Source organism: Bombina bombina, chromosome 10, assembly GCF_027579735.1.
Source record: "Bombina bombina isolate aBomBom1 chromosome 10, aBomBom1.pri, whole genome shotgun sequence".
NCBI lineage: Eukaryota > Metazoa > Chordata > Amphibia > Anura > Bombinatoridae > Bombina > Bombina bombina.
Genome location: NC_069508.1, coordinates 127089450 through 127112776, shown reverse-complemented (window position 1 = coordinate 127112776; position 23327 = coordinate 127089450). Strand labels below are relative to the sequence as shown.

The 23327-nt window shown below is 36.8% G+C and overlaps 1 protein-coding gene across 1 annotated transcript in view; it reads right to left on the bottom strand.

The window, feature by feature from the left end:
* Positions 1-2117: 2117 nt before the first annotated feature.
* ADGRL4 (adhesion G protein-coupled receptor L4) overlaps positions 2118-23327 on the bottom strand; it is a 323327-nt gene continuing 302117 nt past the window's right edge. The window contains exons 15-16 of the mRNA XM_053693324.1: positions 18853-19021; positions 2118-2337 (exon numbers count right to left, since the gene is read on the bottom strand). Of these exons, the coding sequence (XP_053549299.1) occupies positions 2272-2337; positions 18853-19021 (235 nt within the window). The 3' untranslated portion in view covers positions 2118-2271. The remainder of the gene's footprint in view (positions 2338-18852; positions 19022-23327) is intronic.

Genomic DNA, 23327 nt, shown 5'->3' with positions numbered 1-23327 from the left:
TGGCCTTCTGCGCTAGTTTTTACGGCCTCCCATGAAAAAAGCTTGTGCTATGAGGACTTCTGGTGAAAGGACACACAGTATATTCACCACTCAAGAGTCATTCAAAGGGGACAAGAACAGAAGCTTGTGAAATATTGATGTGTGACCCCTATGTTTTAGAAAGGTCGCCTATACAGCATTCAAAAATGCCACACATATTTATTTTATTTTCAGGCTACATTTTTAAAAAAAAGTTCTAAACCTGTTACACCATAATTCCCATATGCTAATAATGCCTGCACTGTTTTTACAGTAATTGTATTAATATACTAAAAAGGTGAATTATTGAAGACACAAAAAGGAGAAAAAAGTCAATTCTCATAATAATTAGCTAATTAAAATATGAATTCCCGTGAAACATTCTTATCCTTAAACAATTCTTGCTTAAAGGACCATTATATACTTTAGGCCCCATGTGTTAAGCAGTTTTTAAGCCATTGCAGAGAAGATTCACTCAAGCAAGGAGCAGCAGACTGATTTTTCAAGGGGCATTGACAACCACAACTGTTGGGTGATAGGTTTGCAAGAGTAGGGGGCAGGGTTGCATAAAGAAATACTGATGCAATAATAACATAAGGCAGTGAATGACTACTATCTCACACAGTGCATGGAGGATGGACAAGTTCCCTGGATGGGAACTTTGTCTACACACCAGAGATCATTTATAACTGTAAATATTTAGCATCAGCAGAGGAGATATGATAAGGTAATGAGCTTTAAACCAGACAATTAGAAAATAGTAGTTCCATTTACTTTACAGGGACTAAAACTTCACACTTATTTCTTCAATATTTAAACAACTAGTATTTCCAAAGCTTGTGCACCCTCCCTTGTTCCCAGTTTGTTTGGATTTGAGAGCTTGCATTGTGTGGCTGTTTTAGGGTCCCAAGTATTGGAAAGGACCTTGATGTGGTACCTGGGCTTGTCCCATTTGGCCATATGCAGTAACTAACCTTTCCATTTTTGCTTTTAAATCTTAGCTGAGAGCTTGTAAGTGAGTGCTGGACTTTCTCTGTGTGTTGTATTAATTTGTTTTGTAATTTCCCTATGGTTCTTGCACCCAGACCTGTCTGGGGTTAACTGCCTGTGACTCTGGGGACAGCACAGCTTCCTGTGAGTGCACGTGAGCACCCAGGGCTAAGCATGTTACAGGGTCATGGGATGTGTACCCGGTCTGATATGAGAGTGCAGTCCCCTTCCGTGTTTTGTATATGTCTAGGGTGATTACATAAGCTTGTGCACCCTTCCCTTGTTCCCAGTTTGTTTGAATTTGAGAGCTTGCATTGTGTGGCTGTTTTAGGGTCCCAGGTATTGGAAAGGACCTTGATGTGGTACCTGGGCTTGTCCCATTTGGCCAAATGCGGTAACTAACCTTTCCATTTTTGCTTTTAAATCTTAGCTGAGAGCTTGTAAGTGAGTGCTGGACTTTCTCTGTGTGATATATATATATATATATATATATATATATATATATATATATATATATATATATATATATATATACACACACAGGTAGCCCTCAGTTTACGCCGGGGTTAGGTTCCAGAAGGAATGGTTGTAAATCGAAACCGTTGTAAATTGAAACCCAGTTTATAATGTAAGTCAATGGGAAGTGAGGGAGTTAGGTCCCAGGCCCCTCTCAAATTTGTCATAAGTAACACCTAATACATTATTTTTAAAGCTTTGAAATGAAGACTTTAATGCTAAACAGCATTATGAACCTAATAAAATAATCATACAACACAGACTTTACTCGCATTTTTCTGCAAAGAGTTATTTCTATGCATTCCAATCTGGACTGATTTAAGGACAGGAAGATCTTGTTCCTTTGAAATCTGCTTGATAGCTCAGGTCTGGTTAAACTGATTAATTTCAGCTTGCTTGGCTTGCATATCTTTGCTGCAACACAAGCGGACAGCTCCACCTACTGGCTATTTTAATCAATGCACTGCTTCTAAATGCTTTTCAATAGCAGTCACATGACTGAAAAAAAAGGTTGTTATTCTAAAACGGTGCAAATTGAACAGTTGTAAACCGAGGCCCACGTGTATATATATATATCCTGGTAAATTTAAATATATGGTGCAAACTGTTTCATTTTTTATTAATTTGGCAAACATCTCATTCAAAATACAGTACAATTTAATCTCAGCTATATGTTGATGACGTTATTCTACTGTAACGGTAACAATGTTTCCATTCATCGGTTTTGTAGAATGTTTTAACATTTCTTCAGTTTCTCAGGCAGGTAAAACAACATGGCACATTTTTGAATAATCTGAAGTATTCTTCCTGTATCTGAAAAAAAGACACAATACTTAAATCAGAAAATACTTGCATATAAATAACAATAGGTGTTATGCAGTGATATTTTTTTCTAATGTGTGGTTGTTTTGTACCAGATAGCACACACAAGAAGAACGAGCACACACATAGTGCTCACATGTTTAGATGTTTAAAGTTTCTTTTCTTTTCTGGATAAGTTAACATCATTTAAATACCTAGTAATTAGAGAGGGATATAATATATTGCACAACATTGTATTTTAGTTGTTTTTGGAAACCAAAACCTTAAAGGGACACTCAGGTCAAATTAAACTTTCATGTTTTAGATAAAGCATTTCATTTTTTATTTTTATTTTTTAAATCTTTTATTTAATTACAACAGAGGCAGAAATTAAAGTAACAGGAACCCATCAGGCAATACAAGTAAAGGAGAAAAACAAAAAAGGACAAAAAAATTTCCCCGCGGCCTCGGGTAAGTCGAAATACATAACATATAAAATGAAAGCCCAACCTTCCACCTGTCGTCACAGGCTTATACAAAGCTATGTTGTTTATAATTAACAATTATATAATAAAGCATCATGGATATGCCAGATCCTACAGCAGTAAAGAAACTGTTGTATACTTTTTAAGCTTTTGTTTTCCATAAAACAAAAAAATACTCAGACAAAAATTAAAAACATAACTCAAAACTTAACAAAGCAAAACAACACAAAACAAAACAGCACAAAACAAAACGTAACAAAGCAAAACAACACAAAACAAAACAGCACAAAACAAAACTTAACAAAGCAAAACAACACAAAACAAAACTTAAAGCAAAACAACACAAAACAAAACAGGACAAAACAAAACTTAACAGAACAAGACAAAAAAAAAATTAAGAAGGGGGGAGGATGAGGGAAAGAGATGCATGGAGATGGCAGGTTACCACAAACCCAGCAAGACCAGTTCTGAATTTCTAAATGGATAAATTAGATAGTCAATTTCATTAAGGGGGAGGACTTTAATGAAGGCTGACCATTTCAGAAAAAAATCCCTTATGTCACGATCATTATTTAAGTTAGTATCAAACTGTTCTAGGATGCATTGTTTCTTAATTTCTGGTATGTTAGGGGTTGCTCTCCCTTTCCATTTTTTAAAAATTAGGTATCTAGCGGCTATTATAGCCATATTAACAATTTTGTTGCTAATCTGTTGATTCCCTGGATCAGTCCAAAGGAACACTATATTTATCAATGTCAGAATCAGAGGGGAGATCCCCAGTGTCTTATTAAGCCAATACTGTAGTTTAAGCCAGAAATATCTGAATCTTGGGCAATCCCATAGCATATGCACAAGATTAGCTGATACAAGCAAGTATTTGGGGCAAGTGTTGAAATTGGAATTCCCACATTTGAAGCCTTTATCTGGCGTAAAATAAGTCATAAGAAGTAATTTGGTGTGTGATTCTCTCCAGGAGGAAGAGAGGGTAACTCGCATCATTTCTAAAATAGAGGATTGGGCAAGCCTAAGATCCAGGCTATATTGCAGTGTTGCTACAGCCCATTTGGACAAAATCTCTTCTAAATTGAGAGCACCCTTAGGAGAGCTCAGAGATTGATAACAGAAGGAGATTGACATATACCCATTCTTGACTAGCACGAGCCAGTTTTCAACTCTCCCCAGTGACCAATTCCAGCCAAAGTCACGTATTAATTTAAGTGCAAAATGTCTTGCTTGTAAATAAGCAAAAAAGTCCTTTTGAGGGAGATTTAACTCCCCCCTGAGGGAGCCGAAGGTTTTGATACATCTCCTATCAAAATCTAACATATGAGAGACATTACTGAGACCTAGATTATTTATCAATGTCAGAATCAGAGGGGAGATCCCCAGTGTCTTATTAAGCCAATACTGTAGTTTAAGCCAGAAATATCTGATTCTTGGGCAATCCCATAGCATATGCACAAGATTAGCTGATACAAGCGAGTATTTGGGGCAAGTGTTGAAATTGGAATTCCCACATTTGAAGCTTTTATCTGGCGTAAAATAAGTCATAAGAAGTAATTTGGTGTGTAATTCTCTCCAGGAGGAAGAGAGGGTAACTCGCATCATTTCTAAAATAGAGGATTGGGCAAGCCTAGGATCCAGGCTATATTGCAGTGTTGCTACAGCCCATTTGGACAAAATCTCTTCTAAATTGAGAGCACCCTTAGGAGAGCTCAGAGATTGATAACAGAAGGAGATTGACATATACCCATTCTTGACTAGGACGAGCCAGTTTTCAACTCTCCCCAGTGACCAATTCCAGCCAAAGTCACGTATTAATTTAAGTGCAAAATGTCTTGCTTGTAAATAAGCAAAAAAGTCCATTTGAGGGAGATTTAACTCCCCCCTGAGGGAGCCGAAGGTTTTGATACAACCCCTATCGAAATCTAACATATGAGAGACATTACTGAGACCTAGATTATTCCATTTTTGAAAAAGTGTTGAGTGTAGCCCCGCTTGGAATTGGGGGTTACCCATAAGAGGCACATATTTGGAAACCCTATGCTCTACACTTAGAGAATTACAAATCCTCCTTAACACCTGTATCGGGTTGTAAATAGTTCTCAATTTTTTCACTTCATGGAGAGTTGAACTAGAATTACAATTAATTAATGCCACAAGAATAAAGAGGTAAGTTATACTTTTTCCTGCTCATTATCTGTGACATAGTCTCTGGAGACTATATGTTACTATACACGAGAGAAAAACCTGATTGCAAGCCTGCCATATTTCCTAGGAAGAGAAAGTTTAGATAATGAAATTCTAGTTTTTTTGTTCTGCCAGATAAAATATCTCAATGCAGTGTTGAAGAGCATAATATCTTTCCCCTTCAGAATCAGTGCAGTATTCTGAACAATATAAAGAAGTTTAGGGAGAACAATCAGCTTGTATAGGGCTATGCGACCTGAGAGAGAGAGGGAGAGGTTTTGCCAATTTTTCAGACTTTCTTTAATTTTATTTAGCACCGGGAGAATGTTTAAACTATACCAGCTGTCGGGATTAGAGGATATTGTAATGCCGAGATACTTAAATAAATCCAAGACTAAACTAAAAGGTAAATTAAGAGGCTATTCTTTAGTTTACTTATCCACAGAAGTTTGGATTTTGCTGTATTAACCCTGTATCCAGAAAAAGTTCTGAACTGATCAATGATTGAAAGAAGCTTCAGAATATTTGTACGAGTATTTGTGATGTATATAAGAATATCATCGGCGTAAAGCATGTCATTTTAAACAACTTTCAAATTTACGTCCATTAAAAAAAAATGTACACAGTCTTTTATATTTACACTTTTTGAGTCACTAGCTCCTACTGAAAATGTGCAAGAATTCACAGAATATACCTATATGTATTTGTGATTGGCTGATAGCTGTCACATGGTACAGGGGGAGTGGAAATAGACATAAATTTGAAATTTGTTAGAAAAAAATATACTACTCATTTGAAGTTCAGACTAAGTACTATTGCATTTATCACGCATTTATTGATTATGCAAATCTACTGTATTTACTGGTCCTTTAAGGAACATGGGAATTATGTGTATTTAAACTCATACTGGAATGGAACTATGACCTTTTTTTAATGAATACTCATTGAAACATGTGTAGAATTTTTTTTCTTTATTTAATAAGCTAGGAGTAAGCAAAGAATACATTAGAAATGTTAGCTATTTCAATAAAGACATATAGATTGCTACCAATTTCGTACAGACATTATGATCATAAATTCTCTGACAAATATTTATTTACATAAATGCTAATGTGATCATTTGTTGGAGGTATGTTGTTTATTTCTATTTTTAAGACCATCATTTAATCCTTATGTTTGAGGTCAATAAATGCATAGCATCTATCCTGCCAGTAATTCAATACAGCCTAGTTTTTCACCTAAGAACCCAATCCCTATAACTCATTCAAAATCTCCTTAATTTATAAACCAATAGTTGTTTTAGCCTAAAGGGACATCAATCAACATTTATATTAACAGTATTACATTCCCAGTGTATTGAGAATATTTTTTGCAATATTCATACATATACAAGCACAATTTTTTTTTCTAAAATTGTGCTTGTATATGTATGAATATTGCAAAAAATATTATTATATTTTGAGGTAGCTTTGGGTATATTATTATTATTATTATTATTATTGAATGCCAAAAAGTAAAGTGGTACTTATTCACATTGGTCATAATCATTATACAAAAAATACGGTGCACTAAAGTAAAAATTAAACATTTATAAGCTTTCAAAGTATTTTATTTTTATTCTTCTTTAAAGCCCCTGCAAAGGGCCATTTTATTGCTTCTTTTGTTTTTTTTTAAGTACACATACAATCAACAAACATAAATGAAACACAGTAACATACCATGGAGAAAAAACAAAACACAAAAAAGAAACATAACATCTTATGTGGAGACGCAGCTCACCAATCTTAATGCAGATCAACTACTAATTTTGCCTCATGTTGAATATGCTTAACAACCTACCACAAGGTTCTTCTAATACCTTTTTATGTATACTCTTTTATATCTATTCATGCCCCTAATGGCACTGCTTTTGTTTCATATAGATGAATAATAAAAAAAAAACAATTAAGACATGAGAATATCATGATATTGCTCCCCTAGCTCCCTAAGATCTCAACCAACTCAATCTCAGTGTTTCTTATGACTCCAACCATTGTATAGGTAGAACTTCTTCAATAATTAATAGCTGAAGTAATACTGAGTTCTTCAATGGTAATATGAATCGAGTTTGATTTGACAGTGGCCATACAAGTATTACTTTTAACATTTTTTTTAAATAAGCTCTAAAATGATTTTCCAACAACTAATTATCATGCATTTCTACATTCATTTGCAATTTTATAGCATTGACAAACTCTGCTATACCTGGGGTACCAAAGGAGCCCCATTTCCTAAGAATTAAATTTTGTGCTACTAGAATGCTCGTGTTTTCAAAAGTTGGTCCCCCCTCTGTATTGGGTTATGCATCAAAAAGAAGACAAAATAGGGCGTGATTAAAAATTAATTTTCAGAATTCTGTTCAACCAAAAATTAATCTTGCCCCAATACTGCCTGATCTTTGGGCATGCCACATACAATGTAATATATCTGCCCATACGCTCTGCATTTAGGACATTTCTGATCATTCTATGCCCATTTATTAATTCTATCCGGAGTGAGACAGTATTTATTTACTATTTTCATTTGTGATTCTCTCCAACTATAATTTGTTGTTGCTGCTTCAGACAAGCTTATACTTTTCCGTATTTCCTGACCCGTTATTTCTGGAAAATATTTCATATACCCCATATTTAGTTTATATATTCTTGGACCCCTTTTATTATTAACATCTGGTACCAGTACTTAATTAAACACACACCTGCTTTATAAATATTGATCCCTGCATCTATCTCCTTCCAATCCCAGTCCCAGTTTCTTAACTGACATAACTGGTTAAGGTAGCTCCTCATTTTCAAATATGCAAAAAAAATTATAAGGAAGATGGTATTTCTTAGATATCTCTGCATAAGTATCTATGTAAGTTTGTCCTCATTTATAAATTGTGAGAAGTTCACTAAGCCCTTCTCATACCACTTTTTAAAGACTGCATTATAAAAGCCAGGCGTGAAATCTGGGGCACCAATTATTTGTAAATGACACAATGTATGATAATCAATAGCCAGTAAATTAAGAAATTTCTGCCAGGCACGGGCTATATTTGCGAAATTTAACATCTGATATATATTACTAGGTATTTTAATAAATAGATGATGAAGTACTGCCTTTAGATTAAATGGAGCTAATAAATTTGATTCTATATCATAATAAGTAATGTATTCTGCTTCTGTAAGCCAATCTACAGCATATTTTACCATTGTTACCCAATTATAGTATCTTATATTGGGTAAAGAGAATCCCCCATAATCTTTAAGTTCCGTGAGTCTACTTATTGCAAGTTGTGGGGTTTTTTTGCCCCATAAAAATCCAGCACGCACCTTGTTATACCGGATAATGTTTTGAATAGGAACAAATATGGGTACATTTTGTAGTAAAAACAATAAATGTGGGGAAATTATTGCTTCGATTAGCATGACCTTTGGGGAGAGAGATAAAAAAATATGTTCCATTTATTAAATTCATTGGCTAGATTTTTAATAACCTCTGTATAATTAAGATGGTACCACTCCCCGGATTGTTTCCTAGCTTAATCCCCAAATAACTGATATACGTAGATTCCTGAAACTGGTGTCTATTATAACTTTTTGATGTCTTATGTATTCATAGGTTCTCCGATTTACTGGAGATTAGTTTATATCCTGAGAATTAGCTATAGCTCCTTATAATTTCAAAACATTTAGGGATATTCACATTTGCATCCTTAAGAAATAACAAGATATCATATGCATACAATGAGACAACCAGATTCCTATTTCTTAGTTTGATTCCCCTTATTTCCTTCCTTAAGTATATGGCTAGTGGCTCAAATGAAATATTAAACAACAATGGTGAGAGGGGACAACCCTGACGGGTGCCCCTCTGTAATGTAATATACTGCAACAGTTCATTATTAATTAACAACTGTGATCTTGGCTTCTTGTGTATTAACTTTATTATATTCAGAATATTTCCCTTGAAACCAAATTTTGCCAGAGCTGTGAACAAATGATCGCATTTGATGGAATCAAATGCTTTTTCTGCATCTATAGTCACGAGTGCTATATCATCTTTACTGTTATTTCCAAGCATCTCTCTTTTATTGTAATAATAGTCTAATGTTGATAATACCCTCCGCATATTACAGACCGAGTTTCTTCCGACCATAAAACCAGTTTGATCTTCATTTATCAGATCCCCAATTACTTTTTTAACTCTCTCTGCCAAAACAGTCATTAGTATTTTATAGTCTAGATTTAAGAGGGATATGGGTCTATATGATCCCATGATTCCATGCTCTCTGGATCTTTGCCTTTTTTTTATAAATGAAAGAAATTGTTGAGTCCAGAAAATAAGGTGATTTCAATTAATTCTGAGTAATATACTGCTTGTACAATTTACCTACTATCTCTATAATGTTATTTTTCACTATTTTATAAAATTCCACTGGTAGTCCATCTGGACCTGGTGCTTTACATAATTTCATTTTATCTATAGCCATAGCTATTTCCTCTATTTAAATTTCTCTATTCATGTGATCTAGATCTTTCTTAGAGATTCCTGGCAGTTTTATATTTGGCCAGAATTTCTCTTTCTCTGGCTCATTAACAGAGGCTTTTGTATATAAATGCTGGTAATATTTAAAGAAGGCCTCCCTAATCTCTGATGCTTGTGTGTAAACTGACGCGCCTTCCTTTATTAGAGGTATCATGTTCTTTTTTTCCCTAAATTTTATGAGCCTTGCTAGATATTTAGCCAAAATTCCCTGATACCCCTGAAAATATTGATTTCAATTCTTCAAATTACCATTTTGTTTTTAAAAATATTTCCCTTTCAGCTTTGGCTTGAGAATACTTTTCCCATGTTAAAGTATTTGGATTATTCAAATATTTTCTGAACATATTTTTAAGTTGATTTGATAATTGTATATCCTGAATCTTGGACTTTTTTTTCATTTTAGTCATATACGCTTTTATTTACCCTCTCATTACCGCTTTTCCTGCTTCCCAAAAAATCTCAGGTTTATAGAAATATTCATTATTTAACTTATAATAATCTAGCCATCTTTCCAAGAGCTAGTTATAGAATTGTATATCATTATACATATAATTTGGGAAGCTGAAAGTGTTTATATTATTCCCCCTTTTACTATTAAATTTGAACTTTAGGCTAATTATTGTGTAATCTGATATTATAATATCTTCTATTTGAGTCTCAATATCTAAACTTAAATGTTTGTCTTCTATTAAGAGCATATCTATCCTCGCAAAACTTTTATAGACCTTTGATTTACATGAATAATTGCGTGTGTCGAGGTGCTGTACTCGCCATATATCTTTCAATCTCAATACCTTGCTGAGTTCCCTCAAACATGTTGTCTCTTCTTAATGTATGGCCACCCCACATTTTCTTTTAGTGCATTGTTTAGCAATGATACTTTAAACTTAGGGATTCCAGGGGCTTTTAGGTGCAATTCTTGTAAGCAAATTATATCAGGACTCTGTTTCTTGAGTGTTTTAAAGATATGCTTACATTTGATTGGTGAAGTAATCCCCCCACGTTTCAAGACACTAACTTTAAATCATCACACATATATGCTGAATAGACAGAGAACCTTGACTAATAGCCACATTTTTACAATACTCATATCTATAGAGCGATTGGGGAGCCGACGAGAGCAAGACCAAAAGCCTAAGAGAGAGAGAGAGAGAGAAAAAACTCCCCCAAAACAAAGTTCAAATACAAGTAAAAGCTCATAAAACCACAGAGAAAAAAATAATAATTTCAGATTCATTATTATCATGAACCACTTAGTTCTAACAATTAAGACCATCATAGTGTATCATTTCTTCTATTGTCTCTGTGACGAATTAAACCTTCTCAACGTCACAATAAAGGAGTGTGGGCATGAAGGGGTTAATGGCACACAGCTCTGGTTCCCTTAACCTGGCAACTCTGCAAAAGGACCTTAAAAGGGACACCTCATTAGTCTCCAAATCTTGTCCAAACTGCTCTAATTAACAATTTCCCTGCTGCCACCACCAAAACTTTTAAATTAAAGGGGAGTTTTGGGGAACCCCTAAAAACTCACACTATTTAACAATTAGGTAACGTGCCTTTAACCTTGTCTCAACAGGAGTGTGAATTTGGATATTAGAGCCCAAAAGACAGAATTAGATTTTCTACGTGTTTAATAACAAAATATCAATACAGGCTACACAGTGCAAAATTATAAAGACATTCAAAATAACATACAATTGCAAAGTCACAGTTCTTAAAAAGAAAATGGTACATGAAAAGAATTACACACAATATCTAACTTATTACCAAGTTCCTTTAGATATGTGGAGAGCTGCCATTCCAGATGTTTAGTGGCTTGAGTCCCAGGCAGTTCTGCCCACTAAGTCTTTCTGTTACATATTTAAACCAAACTTTCTTTGTCTTGTCAAAGACAACGCACTGGTTATAATTTACAATGAGTCCAACCAATGCAAACAAGTCTTAGCTCCCACTATCAGTCTCCAAGGGGAGGAGCGTTCTGCATTACTATACAGAGTTACACTACTAAGGAGGGGGGGAAGAGGGGGTCTCAGCTTACAGCTTTTCTGAAAGCAGTTTTCATACACAGAAAAAGGCAATTCACATTAACCTTTTCCAGGCTGAGAACACAATACCACCTCTGCAGGGTAGCCAATCCAGGTATCAACTACTCCACATAATTGTATCATGACACCTCCCCTTTTAAAATGGTGGAAATAGGGGGTCAGCCCATGCTAATCCCCTATGTCAACCTAAATCCTAGTCTTTCCTCATTCATAAGACCAGATCTGCCCTTTCTGCACACTCTCTGCATTCATTTGCCCACTGTAACAGTTAGCATCAGCTGACACAATTTCCCTTGTGGAGGACATTTCCTTGCAGGATATCATACACTCGCTCTCATTCATAAGAGATCTAGCACCCCCTCAGGGTAACTCTCTAGGGGACTAAGAGAAATTTTTGCTATGCTTAGGCCAGATACTCCACTGTTCACACCTACCCCAGTATGCTCCTTAGGAGTATCAGGTTCATTAGTCACTGCAGCTACAGCTCCCTCCCCCTCTTCTTCACATCTGCCATCCCTGTAGGATAGGTCCACAGCCACACCCAGGGTCCCATCCTGTTTTACTCTCTGTAACAGGGCAGGATGTACTCTGGCCCCTACACCAGCCATGTCATTCACTCCTCCTTGCATATGCAATGCTGGTTCTAGCACAGAAGGGTATACACACTCAGTCTGTCCTTCTGCCCAGCCCTGCTGCTCTCTCACATTCCCACACACTGCATCAGGCATCCCATTGTCACAATCAATGGCAGTATAACCCTTTTAACTGGCACAATACAGTACTGGTACAAGTTCAGGTAAATCATCATTAACCCTAGGCTCTCCCTCCCAGCACCCAGGTTAAATAGAAGCAACATTGTTACAAACATTTTCAATACATCCCTCCCTAGGCCCTGCCTCCCAGCGCCCAGGTTCAATAGAAGCAACATTGTCACAAGCACATTTTCAATACATCCCTCTTCATCAGAACAAGACATTACTGGTGTACACAAAGACAGAGCTGCATTAACCCTCAGCCCCCCTCCCAGCAATAATGTTCAAGGGAATCATTCTTCATTCTTTGGTGGTATACCTCCAGCTCTGGTGCAGCTAGTGATGTGTCCATCCCCAGCCTCCCCTCTGGGTCCCCCAAAGTTTCACACAGTACCTCAGTTGGTGCAGGGCCCTCTACTGGCCCTTCCAGGTTGCAGGTGTTGTCTTCTGGGGCATACTGACAAAGCATCCGGCCCACATCATCCACTAGCAAAACAACAGGGATATCCACAGAAATCCCCACCTCCTGCAAACCTTTTCCCACACACCCCAATCCAGGGGCACACATGCCGCAGGGCACTCCTCACAAACTTCTTCATTATTAACAGTCTCTCCTGGGATAATATCCTCTGCCACTTCAGGGCGCACGAAGCGATATCCAGCCCCAGTGTCCTGAAGTCTCATGGTCACACAGTCTCCCTCTGTGTGACACTCTGCAGATTACCTGCCAACCCACCCACAAACAAAGCTGCTGCAGGTTTCCCTGCTGTATTCCATCCCCAGACTGCATGTTGAGGTTTCTCCTTGGTGGGGCAGGCAAAACTCAGGTGCCCAAACTCATGGCACAAAATGCATGGGCGGGTATCCCCCTTGCCCAATGCAACTTCTGCCCCCTTGATGGGAGATGTTCCAGGGGAAGGTACTTCTGTAGAGTCGGTTGTCAGTTGCTGGCACATTCCCTCCCTCCAGGGAGGTGATACAGCTTGCACAGTGGAACACTTGGCTACTGGGGCTTCGTTGATAGTGCTGTCTGTAGCCCCTGCTGCTGAATCAGCTTCCATTCCCAGGAGCACTCTTCTGGCCATCGGGCTCACTGTCTGGTTATGGTAAACTTAAAAATCTCTAGCGCATGTCTCCGCTGGATATCCCTTATAGCCATTTTGTGATCTCTTTTTCTCTAAGCAGCTTCTCTCTATCTTATTCTCTCAGCAGCTTCTCTCTCTCTTTTTTCCTCAGCAGCCTCTCTCTCTTCTTTTCTTCTCCTCCTCCTCCTCCTCTCCTCTTGATACTGGAGGATCAGTTCATTCTTAGTTTGGGTTCAACATCCCCCAAGTATCTGAGTGCTGTCTGTAGCTCAGACTCCATGACACTTACAGGGTTAACAGCACCAGGTAACAGTCCTTGTGCTACAGGAGGGTCAACAGTGTTGGGTACCAGGTCTTGAGTTACAGCTTCCACAATACCCCTTTCTGTGAATGTTTCAAACTCTGTTGTGAGGCCCTCTGCCTCCAGCAATTTCAGTATCAGATGTTCTTTCCCTTTGCCAAGAATAGTAATTCCTCTTTTCTTGCAAAGAAACTCCAGAGACCATTCAGGCATTCTCCTATATTCTTCCATACTGAGCGTAGCAACAAACAACAAGAGGAAGGGAAAAAGAACTGCTTCTTTGCACTGTATGTCTCTCTAAATAGGCACTGAGTTCTGTCTTTGGGAAATTACACAAAAACATGCAATTTCTTTTAGTACTATCCAAATAGCACTAAAAAACTCTAAATGTCCCCACCACTGCCAGCCAGTTTGTGACAAATCAATCCTTCTCAACATCACAATAGAGGAGTGTGGGCATGAAGGGGTTAATGGCACACAGCTCTGGTTCCCTTAACCTTGCAACTCTGCAAAAGGACCTTAAAAGGGACACCTCATTAGTCCCCAAATCTTGTCCACACTTCTCTAATTAACAATTTCCCTGCTGCCACCACCAAAACTTTTAAATTAAAGGGGAGTTTTGGGGAACCCCTAAAACCTCACACTATTTAACAATTAGGTAACGTGCCTTTAACATTGTCTCAACAGGAGTGTGAATTTGGATATTAGAGCCCAAAAGACAGAATTAGATTTTCTAATGTATTTAATAATAAAATATCAATACAGGTTACACAGTGCAAAATTATAAAGACATTCAACATAACATACAATTGCAAAGCTACAGTTCTTTAAAAGAAAATGGGACATGAAAAGAATTACACACAATATCTAACTTATTACCAAGTTCCTTTAGATATGTGGAGAGCTGCCATTCCAGATGTTTAGTGGCTTGAGTCCTAGGCAGTTCTGCCCACCAAGTCGTTCTGTTACATATTTAAGCCAAAAGTTCTTTGTCTTGTCAAGACAACACCCTGGTTATAATTTACAATGAGTCCAACCAATGCAAACAAGTCTTAGCTCCCACTATCAGTCTCCAAGGGGAGGAGCGTTCTGCATTCCTACACATAGTTACACTACGAAGGATGGGGGAGGAGGGGGGTCTCAGCTTACAGCTTTTCTGAAAGCAGTTTTCACACACAGAAAAAGGCAATTCACATTAACCTTTTCCAGGCTGAGAACACAATACCACATCTGTGGGGTAGCCAATCCAGGTATCAACTACTCCACATGATTGTTGACAGTCTCCTACGTCTAACAGATCAGGGAGCTCCCATTCAAATTTTTGTACTTTTTTATCACTTTAATATTGTTTTTTGCACAAAAAAGCTTTAGCTTCTACTTCAGAGTTTAGCAAAATACGCTCCTCACTGTCCTCAATTATTATTTTAGCAGGGTATCTTAACTTGGCTTTTATTCCTGCTTTAATGCAACTGGTACAATAGGGGGCCATTTCCTTTCTTTTAGCCAAGGTCTCCGGAAAAATCTTGAAACAATAATATATGTTTATTGTCTATCATTAATATATTTGTCTTTCTATAATGTTGCATTATCTTAATTTTGTCTAAAAAACTCAAACACTTGATCATGATTATTCTTGGATGCCTATTGCCATCAGAGTGTTCTCTAATAGAGCCTACCCTATGTGCCTTCTCTACATGTATCTTTCTTTCCTTTAACTGTATTTCCAATAATTTGGGGAAAGTAATAGAGGCAAATTCTAATAAATCGCTATATTCACTATTTTCTGGGAGTCCCACCACCCTTATATGATTACGTTGGGACCTATCTTCTAGGTCCTCTATCTTGATTTGCACCGTTCTAATCATGTCGCCATTATTTTTAGTATATATTTCCTGATTGTTACAGATATCCTCTAATTCAGATATGTGGGACTCCACTTCCACCAATCTATTTGAGAACTGCCTTATCTCTGATGTGAGGTCTGCTAATTCTTTTTGTACTAATTCAAAATTTGGTAAGATAAGTTCAGTCAGCTGGTTAAACATTGTCTTCATCTCTGGATGCAGACTTTGTGTACTAGATGCATCCAGAGAACCTTCTGGTGTGTCCTGCACCATTTTAATTCTTCTGTCTTTTTTTAGATGGCATAGCTGGGGATTTTAATTTAGTGTTTGTGACAAACCTTTCCATTAATCTTGTGTTTTTGATGTGCCCTGTGCAGAAATATTACCTAATAGTGACTTTATAGATATGTTGTGTGTGTATATATATATTCTTCTATCCCACCTCCGTGGAACAAGAAAAAATGTGTTTTAGACTTTCTGACAGTGAAAAGTAACTTTGTGACTTCAAGTGCAGAAGAAAAAAAAATGTGCAGTGAGAAAAAAAGTAAATTGTGATATACTCAGCTATGTCAACCTGTTAATGCAACAAAGATCAAGGCTATGATGTACTCTATGTACTAACCCTTTTTCAGAAGATATTTCACCACAATACAACTTTATATATGACTATAGGAAAAACGCATAAACATTTACGTAGTCTGTAGACTATAGACTATTCAGCTTGTTAACTATGTTACGTATTGTATATTATTTCTAGTGCTTGCCTTAGAACTGTATTAGTAGCGTGGTAACCCCTCTGTCACAATGTTGTAACACTGATACACTCTGCATAGAATAGTTATGTTGTATCTCTTATATACAATAGTGAAATATATAGGCCAGGACAACTTATTCAATATTTGGACCAAAAAAACTATATCCTATTCCTAGGGCTAACTTAATACTTCCCTTCTACACATTTATATAACTTTAAACCATTATTAGAATCAAAGTCAATATATATTCCCTGATACTAAAAAAAAAGACTGGGTTCTCCTTGCAGGGTATTTGCTCTCCTAAGCTCTATTTTACCTTTTTAGTTTACCCCTGACCACAAATCAATACATAACAAAATATTTGGTAAAAAAAAGATTTTTTAAACCAAAAAGCTCTGATGTTGCAGTCTCACATAATCTCTGATGGGAGAAAAAGCAGACTTCCAGCTACAAAAAATGCTAAGTTCTCCTTACAAAATATTCGCACTGCTAAGCTCTTTGTTACTTTTTTTAGCTTATCCAGAACAGTGGTTAAATACATAACAGACTATCTAGCTTTTTAGGTCAAAGAGCTCTATTGTTGCAGTTCCATATATCTCTGCTCAGAGAGCAAACAGACTTCTGCAGATAGTATGTTCCTTCATAAGTCACATAACAGATTATCTCCAATGTTTCCTTGAATGATCCCTGAGTAAATGATGACCTCCTCAATTATTTCAGTGAGTTCAGCCAGCTTGTATCTTAATCCAATCACTTAAACCAGATATATCTAATGTGCCCAACACAGGGAGAAAAAAAACCCCAGAAACAATCTCTTAGCACACTTCGATGATCTTCTGTACAGGGGTTATGATTTACTAGTTATATTGTATTGTGCTGTTTAATTGCAGCATAACCATCTCATAGGGAAGTAGAAAACTTTGAACTTATTTCAGGGCACATCGATTCTATTTCAAGGGAGGAGAGAACTTAACAGGCCTCCTTCTCTGGGCAACAATATTGTCAGTTGTATCCTTTCCCCACAACTTTTTATGTCCCAGAATCAGCTTACTCCCCAGATTTGTATTTTGTCTGTAAAAATTGTTAGAGATTTTCGTCAAATAGACATTCACAGTTATGGGGTTATTCCCCTTACTATGCTCAGCAGATACACTCCGTCCCAATTTGGTGAATGTCCCAATGTTACAGCTTCAAGCATAAAACATTCTGCAACAGGCACATGCAGAATGGGTGGTGACTCATACAGCAATTGCTCTCATTTAATACTTGCGGTTTCCTTGTGGTTTCCTATGATTCTCCTTGATGCCTTGAGCATTCGTTACAGGTAGAAATGTGTGATTCATTTCGGATCGATTCGGAAATTCGGCCGAATTTGTAAAATTCGGGATTCGGATCGATTCGAATTTCCGAATTAAAATAGTGCCGAATCTACTGAATAAATCTGAATTAGTTCGGATTTATTCGGATTTATTCGGTAGATTCGGATGGCCATTGATTACACTAGTATTGTACAGTATATTAGGTTATATCACTCTGCTATGGGTTACACCTAATATACAGTACATAATACTAGTCTAATACACAGCACACATCCCAACTAACACTTACTGAAATTCCGAATTACCGAACCGAATCGAACCAAATCCAGCCGAATATATTCAAATCCGAATGAATCCAAAATGAATCCGAACCGAATTGATTAAAATTTTTCCAAATTCGAATCGATCCGAACCAAACCAAATTTTTTCACCATGCACATGTCTAGTTACAGGGAACTTCACTGGCGCTTTCCTTACCCAGCTCCAGACGTGACACCTCTTGTCCGCCTCCAGGTGAAAGTTGCAGCGGATTTATGAAGATTTCTTTTTATTTCCCTGATCGCTGTGCAGTACACATTGCCTCTAGCTTCACTCTGTCACACCACCATGCAGGGATAACAGAGACTACCTCTAACATTGATTTTCCCACCACTGGTCCGAAATGAGGATCACCACCCAGCTCTTTGGATGCCGCATGTGCTTGTGGCCAGTGCCATCTTGTCTCTGCTGGCAAGAAGGACTTCCGTCTAATGTAGCGACAATCTGTTTTCCCTCCCCAAGCCGGGTACTCCCAGGCAATAGGAGACTAGCTTAGCGGGGCTTTGGAAAGAAAAAGTTCTTCTCTTGCAGAGCGCGTGTACTTGCTTCGTGCTCCTCCCACTGGAAGTCCATAAACACTTACACATTACTTCCCTTTCAAAGTACTTTCATTGTCTTTTTAGATGCACACTTTCTGAGGCACCGGCTTTGACTAAACATGTGCAAGAATTTACAGTATATACATATATAAATCTGTGATTGGTGGATGGCTGTCACGTGATAAAGGGGGCTATGAAATTGTTATTGCATTGTAGTTTTATTAAGTATTTGTTAATCATGTCATGCTTATGTGTTTATTGGTCCTTTAAGAAAAACGATCAATTAAAAAAGAAAAGTTGATACATGTAGGAAAATACTTACTTTTTTAGATAAGACACAAAGAAATATGAAGATAAACATCCCTTGAAATGCATTGGAAATAGTGAAGAGATAGGCAGTAACCACAGATCCATTAACTACGTGAAGAACTCCAAACATCCAGGTGGCTCCAAGGAGAAATAGAAGAGCTAGCGCACCTCGTGCACATGATCTGTACAATGACAGAATTTATGAAGTTCTTTAATTAAAACATAATAAAGTATCAAGTTGTTGTATAGTTATCACACTATGTTTCATTCTGTGCCATATCATGAAATTAAATGTCTGTGCCCTAGAATATTTGCAAAGAATAAAAACTTTGTAAATCATATTCTCTGATCAGTGGCAATGCCATATGATTGAAACTTAAATCTACTGTGAATAGCTCCCAGAGGAAGCCATCTGTTACAATATGAATTGAACAAAGGCATGAAAAATTAGCTACTAGTTTTATGAATTCTGTATGTCAAGTGGAAAAGAAATGTCTAAGGCATAGTTATCATGAAACAAAAATGCATGTGAGATTAAAATGTACATGTTCTTATTTTATAGAGTTTTTTTTTTCATATTTTTATTTCTAAATCCAATCATAAGACACTTAGGGGCCGATTTATCACTCTCTGTACGGAGCTTGATGCCCCTGTTTCCGCACAAACCTTCAGGCTCACTGGAAACAGAAATTATGAAGCAGCGGTCTAAAGACCGCTGCTCCATAACTTGTCCGCCTGCTCTGAGGCCGCGGACAGAAATCAACCCGATCAAATACGATCGGGTTGATTGACACCCCCTGCTAGCAGCCAATTGGCTGCATATCCACAGGGGGCGGCATTGCACCAGCAGTTCACAAGAACTGCTAGTGCAATGATAAATGCCGACAGCGTATGCTGTTAGCATTTATCTGCAGCGGGCATGATACGCTACATCGTATCATGTCCGCTCGCACTATGATAAATCTAAACCTTAGCGTAGATCATTATCTAAATTAATAGATTCAATGGAAGAAATTCTCAATTTGAAAAATAAAATATTGCATGTGTCAAAAATTAAACTATGAATTTTTAAACATCATAACTAAGAAACATATAATCCAATGTTTTTCATTCATGATTCAGATAGAGCATATCATTTTAAAAATACAATGTTATTATAGTATTCAATTTGTTTCATTCTTCTGGTATTCTTTGCTGAATAGCATACATCAGTAGGTAGCCTGCACATGACTTTTGTAATAGTTTGTGAAACTATTGCTGCCATCTAGTGCTCTTGGAAATATGTAACAATTTTTAAAGAATTCTTGCAAAACTGCTGCCATATAGTGTCTTAGAGAGGGGCACAATCCAAAGCCTGCCTATCTACATGCTTTTCAACAAAAGAAAAAAAAGAAAAAAAAAGTTGGATGATAGAAATCAGTACAAAATATTTTTGTTTTTTTTTAAATGTACAATCTATCTGAATAATGAAAAATGGGTTTCATGTTCCTTTGAAAGGGACAATAAACACATTGGGGCATATGTATCAAGCTCCGAATGGAGCTTGATGCCCTGTGTCTCTGGTGAGCCTGCAGGCTCGCCAGAAACACCAGTTATGAAGCAGTGGTCACAAAGACCGCTGCTCCATAACCTGTCCGCCTGCTCTGAGCAGGCGGACACACATCGCCGGAAATCAACCCGATCGAGTATGATCGGGTTGATTGACACCCCCCTGCTGGCGGCTGATTGGCCCAGAGTCTGCAGGGGGCGGTGTCGCACCAGCAGCTCCTGTGAGCTGCTGGTGCAATGCTGAATACGGCGATCGTATTGCTCGCCATATTCAGCGAAGTCTGGCGGAACTGATCCGCACTGTCGGATCAGGTCCGCCAGACTTTGATAACTTGGGGCCATTGTCATTATGAATTATGAATTTTATTTGAACAGATTTACACCTCCTTTGCTGGGATCATTTATTCAATGGTCAATCTCCATCCACCATGTTCCTTATCCGAGGAGCTAATTTAAACTTGATTCTAGAGATGACAGGGCGTTCCACTGTCATTGTGTTCACAAAATCTCCATTGTTTGACTTCAACAAAAAATAATTAGATTACAAACTGAAAAATTAGGGAGATATTTGTGGCAAGGTTAGACTTGTGCTCTTTCAGTATTCAGACTTAAATTACAGGGAAAGGGGAGAAAATACATAATTAAAGTATATAGCAAAGTTATTCAACTATGCCTAAGTAAGCATTTTATGTTACAATCTCAAAATGGTGTACTGTGCTTTTAAGTTGTAGGGAAGCAGGTTCAGGAGTAATTAGTAGAAGCACCGCTAAAAAAAAATGTTTGACTCATAGAATAAACTTCCATTTAAAGGGACACTGAACCCAAATGTTGTTCGTTTGATTGAGAAAAAATTGAAACAAAGGTTTTATATATGAAAATGATCACATTTACAGAATACGAACAACCAGAGTTTACCAACACTTTAACCTCTGCATTTTCTTTTTTAATTTACTCTTTTTTTTTTCCTTCTATATACATGCATCTCTGTTCTTGTTAGCTGCCATGCAAGATGTAGCTCTTAAAGGGACACTGAACCCAATTTGTTTCTTTTGTGATTCAGATAGAGCAAGCAATTTTAAGCAACTTTCTAATTTACGCCTATTATCATTTTTTCTTCGTTCACTTGCTATCTATATTTGAAAAAGAAGGCATCTAAGCTGCTTTTTTTGTTCAGTACTCTGGACAGCACTTTTTTAATGGTGGATGAATGTATCCACCAATCAGCAAGAATAGCCCAGGTTATTCACCAAAAATAGACCGGCATCTAAACTTTCATTCTTGCATTTCAAATAAAGATACCAAGAGAATGAATACAATTTGATAATATGAGTGAATTAGAAAGTTGCGTAAAATTGCATGCTCTATCTGAATCACGAAAGAAAAGAAATTGGGTTCAGTGTCCCTTAAAGGTGTTAAGGTTAGGAAAATAATTTAAAAATACCTGGAAAAGGCTCCTCTAAGAACTATTTAAGCTTTCACCTCAGAAAGAAACATGGGCATAATATATGTTCCTTTGGATAATTATCTGCTACCAAAATCTGTTTCTATATGTTCTGTAACTGTTTTAATGTATGGTGTTAATCAATTAGGGTTTTAGATAATTTTTAAAGTAGGGATAGAAATGAAGTATGAGTACTCAGGTACATATACTTAGCTATTTTTTTTTATATATAATGGACTTCGTTAATTGAAGTTGTGTATACAGTTTGAAATGACTGCTACCCCTGAGGTGGGGGAAAGATTAGAAAGTAACAGAGTTAAAACATCCTGAACTAATACATCCAGGCTAACTAACATGCCTTGTTCTTGCACAATTGGTTCCACAAGAGCAGATGTGTGGGGGAGCACAATTGCTCAAGCCATTGCTTGAGCAATCTTAAATTCAAGCATCATTATTCATGAACACAGCTTCCTTGTCTAGGATTGTTGTCCCCCTGAATGTTAATATATGTCTGGCTTTTTTAATTAAAACAAATATTGGGTTTATTTATTGGTAATTTAATTCTTATTCATTTTAGGCTAAAGATTTCATTGGTTTCCCAATACACAAATTTCCTGAAAGGGTAAGGGGTATTGATTTTAAAGGGACTGTCCACTTGACATTTTTGATTGTGTTAAAAGATAGATAATCCCTTTATTACCCATTCCCCATTTGCTTGTGCAATCTTAAATTCAAGCATCATTGTTCATGAACACAGGTGTAAGGTTCATTGTCTTGGAATGCTATCCCCCTGAATGTTTATATATGTCTGGATTTTTTAATTAAATATATTTGTAGGGTTTAATTGTTGGTAACTGAATACTTATTCATGGATTTTTGGTTAAAGATTTCATTGGTTTCCCTATATGAAATTCTCCTGAAAGTGTTAAGGGGTATTGATATTAAAGGAACAGTCCACTTGAAATGTTTTATTGTGTAAAAAGATAGATAATCCCTTTACTACCCATTTCCCATGTTTGCATAACCAACACTGTTATATTAATATACATTTTACCTCTGTGATTACTTTGTATCTAAGTCTGCAGACTGCCCCCTTATGTCAGTTCCTTTAACAGACATACATTTGACTGACTCATAAGTAACTCCACAAGAATGAGCACAATGTTATCTATATGGCGCACATGAACTAAAACTGTCTAACTGTGAAAAACTGTCAAAATGCAATAAGATAAGATGCAGAGTTTAAGGGATTATAAATTAGAATATAAGCCTACCTAGGTTTAGCGTTCAACAAAGAATACCAAGAGAATAAAATAAATTTGATGATAAAAGTTAATTGGAAAGTTGTTTTAAATGTCATGCCCTGTCTGAATCATGAAAGTTTAATTTTGATTTAACTGTCCCTTTAACCCCTTAACCCAATCCGACATATATATATGTTGTGCGGTACTTTGGCTATCGTACCATGCCACAAATATATATGTCGTCACTTCAGAAAG